This window comes from Orussus abietinus, unplaced genomic scaffold (assembly GCF_000612105.2).
Source record: "Orussus abietinus isolate OABI.00-Male unplaced genomic scaffold, Oabi_2.0 scaffold342, whole genome shotgun sequence".
NCBI lineage: Eukaryota > Metazoa > Arthropoda > Insecta > Hymenoptera > Orussidae > Orussus > Orussus abietinus.
Genome location: NW_019394615.1, coordinates 73,255 through 81,507, shown reverse-complemented (window position 1 = coordinate 81,507; position 8,253 = coordinate 73,255). Strand labels below are relative to the sequence as shown.

The following is an 8,253-nucleotide window of genomic DNA, read 5'->3' as shown; positions in this document are numbered from 1 at the left end:
TAAAAATTATAATGAAAGCAATTAGCGCGAAACTTTACTGAGATTCTCGATATATCATATTATATATCCCTCAATTATATTATGTAATTTTAACTCCCTCCACAAATTCGGCCATCATAGTAAAAATTATAATAAATGCAATTGGCGCGAAACTCTACCGAGCTTCACGACTTATCAAATTATATATCCCTCAATCATAATAATGTCATTTTAATCCCCTCCGCAAATTCGGCCATTATAATTAAAAATTATAATAAATGCATTTGGCGCGAAAATCTACCTAATTTCACGATATATCAAATTATATATCCCTTAATCCTAATAGTGTCATTTTAACACTCTCCACAAATTCGGCCATTATAATAAAAAATATAATAAATGCATTTGGCGCGAAACTCTACCGAGTTTTACGATTTATCATAATGACAAGGCGCGCTTCTATTATTACATTCGCGTTTAATAATGATTCGTGGAAACAATTTGACGTACAGCAGGTTCGACGTTTAAACTCGATATCCTCTTTCGGAGTGCAATAAACCGAGTTCCATTGCGCCATTAAACTCGGGCAGGATTTAATATGGGTCAACATCCAGGCAGGACTTTTTATCACCATTTCTGTACGATCTCTCATTCCGCGTTGCGTGATATGCAGGAAAGGTGAGCGGACAACAATGGCCCCGTTTTATAGCGAAAATGGAATTAGCGAGGTCGCCTCTGGTAGAACTTTTCTTCCAGGTTGCAAAATTACTTACTTAAGGTAATGTGAAGGTTTCATGTAGACTAAAAGAAGGAAAGAAAATGTAATTGTGATATCGAAGTGTCATGTAGACTGTAAAAGACTTCAATGTAAATATAATTGTGATATGAAAGAGTCATGTAGACTGTAAAAGACTTTAATGTAAATATAAGTGTGACATGAAAGTGTCATATAGACTGTAAAAGACTTTAATGTAAATATAAGTGTGATATGAAAGAGTCATATAGACTGTAAAAGACTTTAATGTAAATATAAATGTGATATGAAAGTGCAATATGGGCTAAAGTGTCATATAGACTGTAAAAGACTTCAACGTAAATATAAATGTGATATGAAAGTGTCATATAGACTGTAAAAGACTTTAATGTAAATATAAATGTGATATGAAAGTGTCATGTAGACTGTAAAAGACTTCAATGTAAATATAAATGTGATATGAAAGTGTCATGTAGACTGTAAAAGACTTTAATGTAAATATAAGTGTGATATGGAAGTGTCATATAGACTGTAAAAGACTTTAATGTAAATATAAGTGTGATATGAAAGTGTCATATAGACTGTAAAAGACTTTAATGTAAATATAAATGTGATATGAAAGTGTCATGTAGACTGTAAAAGACTTCAATGTAAATATAAATGTGATATGAAAGTGTCATGTAGACTGTAAAAGACTTCAACATAAATATAAATGTGATATCGAAATTTCATATAGACTGTAAAAGACTTCAACGTAAATATAAATGTGATATGAAAATGTCATATAGACGGTAAAAGACTTCAACATAAATATAAATGTGACATAAAAATTTCATATAGATTAAAAGACTTCAACATAAATATAAATGTCATACAAAGTGTCATATAGACTGTTAAAAGACCAACATAAATATAAATGTAATATCGAAATTTCATACAGACCAAAAGACTTCAACATAAATATAAATGTCGGTAACGTTACTCGCCAGGTTATGTTACCATTTAAGTATTCAAAAAGACATGCCCACCAAAAAGGGTATAGATGAATGTTAATTAATCCGCATCGATTAAATTTCTTCTCCACCTTGTTGGACTTATTCCTTGCTGTCTCTTAACCATACATCCAATCTCTATGGCGACAATTGATCCAAAGTCTGTTTCATCCCTCGGGGATGAAACTTCATCAAAGAAGCTCTTTCGCAACTTAACTTCGAGTTTCATCTTAAAGATTCTGTCTCGCGAGTGTAGGTGTATAGTGGCCTCAGAACTTTGACAAAATCATAGAAGTTTCCCACGGAAACGTGAGGTGGCTTTTAACCTTCCCCAACATGGTTCCCAGAATGAAACTCGATGAAATTTAACCTATAAGACACTTAGAAGAAAAGATTGTCTATATCAATGAAATTATTCCTTTGAATGGAGTTAAAGAAATAGCCATACTAAATATTATTCAGTCAGATGGGAAAATATGGAAAATACTTTCACCAACGATTGTCCTGTGTCCTTCGAGCGAAGATTTAGTTCCAGGTAAACGTCATAGATGGCGCCGCTGGTCCTTAACAGTCGTTAGAATAATGAATTCCCGGGATTTCGACAGTTTTACGTCGATCTCTTCGTCATTACTTTCCCGAAATGACATAAGGAACGCTTCAGTTNTTATTATAAAAATCGAATTTTCGCCAATCTTCGAACGGTTGTTTCCCCCTTAAATGTAGACCATTGCGGATAAAAAAAAGACACGTGTCTCTTAGATTTTTGCGTTCTTCAACAAATATGAAAATCAATAAGATCGACGGCGGACTTCAGAGTGTTTCCTTCTAACTTTAATTTCAACATGTACTCACTTGTTAATTTTCCGAATAGTTTGCTTCAGTGCCGGAAAATCCGGCCTATCAGCGGCGTCCTGAGCCCAACACCTCCTCATCAACGCGGCCACCTGCAATAACAATTAATTCCCTTAAAAACATCCCAAGTCATATTCAAAACCATTACAATAATTAGTGCAAAGGAGCCGTATCATATTCCCGAATTGAAATGACGTACCTCTTCCTCGACGGCAGCCTCGTCGATCAAAGGCCTCAACGGCGATCCTCCGCCTCTCTTGACACCCTCCACTATTTCTGGAACAGAAATTTAACGAGCGTTACATATGCAAATTACCCTAGAGAAACTACATTCTATCGTTACTAAAGGTGGCCCCACACGTGAGGATAAATCCGACCGATAAGCTGAAGATTTTTCCCGAATTTAAGGTGATATGAAAGTGTGATATATATTATCCCGCCACACATCCTGAATTGCGCACCACACAGTGTGTTCACACTTTAAGGCGTTAACCAGGGAGTCTCCGGATGTCAGGGATAGGGAGAGGACTTTATGANCTTCAGTATTCAAAATGACGTTCCCACCAAAAAGGGTATAGATGAACTTTATTAATTATTAATCGACCTGAGTTAAATTTCTAGGCGCCTTTCATATCACCTTATGGGGCACTTCGGGAACATTTTCTTTTTAACGCTGGAAGGGTCAGATTGTATTGTGTAGCCATTTTGCTTTCGCTACTCTCGTTTCCTGCAGGAAGTTCAGGAAGACCGACGAATAACCATCCCAGCACTTAGCTGATCGTTTTATTGCGCCAGTTGGTACTTTCTGCTCGTATTTAAGCTCCAAGAAGTTTCAGTAAACCTGCACTCCACTGGCAGCTTCCTGAGCACAAACCTACTTTTTATCCTTGCCCGTCGATCCGATCCAGAGGTTCTTAAGATGGTATGAAAGGCGTTGAGAAATATAATCGACGTCGATAAAGTAAAATTCATCTATACCCTTTTTGGTGGGAACGTCATTTTGAATACTCAAGGGGGAACATAACCTGGCGCGTCCCATTACCGACATTTATATTTATGTTGAAGTCTTTTATGGTCTACGTTGAGAGTTATACGAATTGAAGCGTTCCTTATATCATTTCGGGAAAGTAATGATGAAGAGATCGATGTAAAACTGTCGAAATCCCGGGAATTCTTTATTTTAGCGACTCTCCAGGACCAGCGGCGCCATCTGTGACGTTAAGCTGGAACTAAATTTTTCCACTGAAAACACGTGCTAGCCACAGGACAAGCCAGCGTTCTCTTGCAATCATTGATTAAAGTATTTATTATATTAAAATGTATTAAAGTATATACCATCTCTTAAGATAGTATGAAAGGCGCTGAGAAATTTAATCGACGTCGATAAAGTAAAATTCATCTATACCTTTTTTGGTGGGAACGTCATTTTGAATATTCAAGGGGGAACATAACCTGGCGCGTCCCTTTACCGACATTTATATTTATGTTGAAGTCTTTTATAATCCGCGTTGATAATTATACGAACTGAAGCGTTCCTTATGTCATTTCGGAAAAGTAATGATAAAGAGATCGACATAAACTGCAAAAATGAAAATGCATTTAACCGAAGAAATATATTATTTAACTCTTTGGCTACTAAGAGCGCCTAAAGGCGTCCGACGTTTGGTCCAATATCGCTCGCACGGTCAGACGAATTTCGCCCATATGTCGAAACGGCTCAGTGTCCAAAGGGTTAATCGATGACTTGTATGCGATATGAAAAAGAAGAAACACCTCGAAATCGAGATTTAACGGAGGTTTTCCTCTACATTGCGAAAATAAAAATGCATTTAACCGAAGAAATGTATTATCTAACTCTTTGGCTACTAAGAGCGCCTAAAGACGTCCGACGTTTGGTCCAATATCGCCTGCCCGGTCAGACGAATTTCGCCCATATGTCGAAATGGCTCCGTGTCCAAAGAGTTAATCGATGACTTGTATGCGATATGAAAAAGAAGAAACTCCTCGAAATCGAGATTTAACGGAGGTTTTCCTCTACACTGCGAAAATAAAAATGCATTTAACCGAAGAAATATATTATTTAACCCTTTGACTACTAAAAGCGCCTAAAGGCGCCCGACGTTTGGTCCAATATCGCCTGCCCGGTCAGACGAATTTCGCCCATACGTCGAAAAAGCTCCGTGTTCAAAGGTTTAATGGCGACTTCTATGCAATACAGAAAAAGAAACACCTTGTAATCGAGATTTGACGAAGGTTTTCCCTTATACTACGAAAATAAAAATGCATTTAACCGAAGAAATATATTATTTAACTTTTTTGCTATTAAGACTGCCTAAAGACGTCCGATGTTTGGTCCAATATCGCCTGCACGGTCAGACGAATTTCACCCGTATGTCGAAATGGCTCCATTTTCAAAGGATTAAAGCATGTCGATTTGTACTTCCCTTAGAATTAAGTCTAGTGGAAGTTTATGAATTTTATGAATATTTTTAATGGGGTCCCAACTTCCGCCCCGGAAGTGGAAAAAGGATGAAAGGCGGGAGGAAACGGAATTGCCTGGCGAATGTAAGCACGTGACTTCCGCTTTATGTCGGCCGAGCTAACGTAATAGTTTACGAGGGATGCTGTTTTACTTTTATGGTGCCATGACTTTATGGGAATCCGATAGTCGACCGGCGAATGCGATAGGTCGAAAGCCTTCTGACTGGAAACGATTTCTTTCGTGTCAATCGATCAATCGCGATTCCATGATTGATGGGAAATTTTTTTCTTTACTCAAGTTTTTAATTTTTCAGAGATTTTCAGGTCGCGAAAATGAAAAAGGGCGGCTTAAAAGGCTCACTAACAATTATTTAGATATTGCAATTTTACATTGACATTTATATTATTAATATNAGAAACAATTACATTTCATTTATATTTACATTATTAGTATTTTACACTATTACAAATTTTATTTTGTTATTATGGCAGTAGGGTGGAAAAACAATTACATTACATTTACATTTACATTATTAGAAATTGTATTTTGACATTATGGGAATGGGGTGGAAAATCATTTTTACGATTTTCCTAGTGGAGTAATGTTCTTGTCACATGAGTTTGCTTACAATTATTTATGAATTGCATTTTCGTGCAACAAATTAAAAAAAGCGTGTACAGGCATTTGCGAATTGCGCAGTAAAGTCGTTATTGCAATAGGGTGAAAAATTATTTATTATGGAAATAGGGTGAAAAATTATTTATTATGGCAATAGGGTGGAAAATTATTTATTATGGCAATAGGGTGGACAATTATTTATTATGGCAAGAGGGTGGAAAATTATTTATTATGGCAATAGGATGGAAAATTATTCATTATAACAAAAGGGTGGAAAATCATTATTACAATTTTCCTAACAAAACGATATTCATATCACATAGGTTCACTAACAATTATTTAGAAATTGCATTTGCGTGCAACAAATTAAAAAAAGCGTGTACTGTCATTTGCGAATTGCACAATAGAGACATTACGTCGATAGGGTGGAAAAACGAGGCAGTGGGGAATAATTGAGGCACAGCCGTGTGAGTGGTGTTCCCTCTTCCTCTCCCATTTTCCCTCTTCCTTCCATCCTCCCATCTCTCTCTCTGGTCGATCCGCACCCGAAAACCAGGCCGGCCAATCCCCGACATTTTCATTCCTCGGATCGATCGCAATTAAATCGCTTTCGCACGTCTCTGATTAAGTGCCCCTCCAGAAGGCTATTTGCCGAACACGACTGATACGTTGAAAAAACGACCGTGGATGAAAAAACGTTAATTAATAATTAAACAAGGGATTAACTTTTACACCTCTCACCCTGTTTTGTCCTAGTGCCCTCTTCAAAACGTCAATTCCGTCACATTTTTTCCCTTATTCTTTTCTTTTTCTTCTCGTATATGTGTAATTTAATCGCATTTCGCTCTGTCTCGAACATTTCCTCTGTTTCCGGGTGTTGGAACATGTTCTCGGGGAATGTTCCACTGAAATCTCGTGGTCGGACCCCTAGATAACAGTTTTAGCCCCTGGCGGGGGTTTACCCTCCGTACATAGCTGACCACCTGGAAGTACACTTTCGGGGGCCGAAGGGGAACAAGCCAGCGTGTGGTCAGCCAACTACATACAGCGAAATTCTATGCTTCGCGAGTCTGAATTTGAACGTTTTGTGGCTTCAATTAATCTGGATGCTTCGTTTTATCCATGAATTGTGGTGCTTCATGAATGAATTTGATTGTTTTATATCATCAACAAATTTGGAGACTTTGTCTCATCAGCGATTTTAAAGTCTCCGTCACATCAACGATTTAGGGTGTTTCTTCTCATCAACAAATTTGGAGGCTTTGCTTCATCAGCAAAGTTAGAGGTTCCTTCACATCAACGATTTTGTATGTTTCATCTCATCAACAAATTTGGAGGCTTTGCTTCATCAGCGAAGTTAGAGGTTCCTTCACATCAATGAGTTTGTATGTTTCGTCTTATCAACAAATTTGAAAGCTTTATCTCATCAGTGAATTTAGAGGCTCCTTCACATCAACTGTTTAGGGTATTTCGTCTCATCAACAAATTTGGAGGCATTGTTTCATCAGTGAATTTAGAGGTTCCGTCGCATCAACGAATTGTGATGCTCCATCAACGAACTTAGAGACCGCGTCTCATCAAATTTAGACCCTCCATCGCATCAACGAATTGTGACGCTCCATCAACGAACTTAGAGACCGCGTCTCATCATCAAATTTAGACCCCCCATCGCATCAACGACCACAAACGCTCCGTCACATCAACAAATCTCCCTGCTCCGGCCCACCACACATCCTGAATTGCGCACCACACAGTGTGTTCACACTTTAAGGCGTTAACCAGGGAGTCTCCGGATGTCAGGGATAGGGAGAGGACTTTATGAATGCCAAACGAGCTGAAGAGGAGGAAGGGGGATGTTTTGCGGGGAGAAGAATGGATGAATTTATCCACGGACGGATCTTCTAGCTGGAGCACCGTAGACATATATTTCCGCAGTGTGTCAGAGTAGATGAACCGGATGCCCATCAGATCAACTATTTAGGGTATTTCGTCTCATCAACAAATTTGGGGCATTGTCTCATCATCAAATTTAGACCCCCCGTCGCATTAACGACCACAAACGCTCCGTCACATCAACAAATCTCCCTGCCCCGGCCCACCACACATCCTGAATTGCGCACCACACAGTGTGTTCACACTTTAAGGTGAAGTGAAACACGTCGAGGAACTTGATCAACGTCGATAAAGAAGATTTTTCTAAATGCCTACGTTGCCGACGTTCGTTTTTATATTNAGAGGGCTTTATGAATGCCAAACGAGCTGAAGAGGAGGAAGGGGAGTGGTTTGCGGGGAGAAGAATGGATGAATTTATCCACGGACGGATCTTCTAGCTGGAGCACCGTAGACATATATTTCCGTGGTGGGTCGGGGTAGATGAACCGGAAGTCCCGGAAGACCGGAGGATCCGCAGGATTTTCCGCTGGATCCCCTTGATGCCGAATACCGAGGAAGTTCCAAGGGAAGAGGAGAAAGCGAGAGTGGTCTCAGGTTGCCGTGGTACGATCGATCCTTCCTGGTTCCCGACTTCCACCCACCACCCACCACCCACCGCCCACCCACCCCCGCGCTCCAACTCT

At 39.0% G+C, this 8,253-nt stretch overlaps 1 protein-coding gene across 1 annotated transcript in view; it reads right to left on the bottom strand.

Annotated features, from left to right (window-relative positions):
• The window catches only part of LOC105704270 (atrial natriuretic peptide receptor 1), an 82,207-nt gene that overhangs the window by 12,001 nt on the left and 61,953 nt on the right, over nucleotides 1-8,253 (bottom strand). Inside the window, exons 15-16 of the mRNA XM_023432874.1 lie at nucleotides 2,777-2,853; nucleotides 2,578-2,669 (exon numbers count right to left, since the gene is read on the bottom strand). Of these exons, the coding sequence (XP_023288642.1) occupies nucleotides 2,578-2,669; nucleotides 2,777-2,853 (169 nt within the window). The remainder of the gene's footprint in view (nucleotides 1-2,577; nucleotides 2,670-2,776; nucleotides 2,854-8,253) is intronic.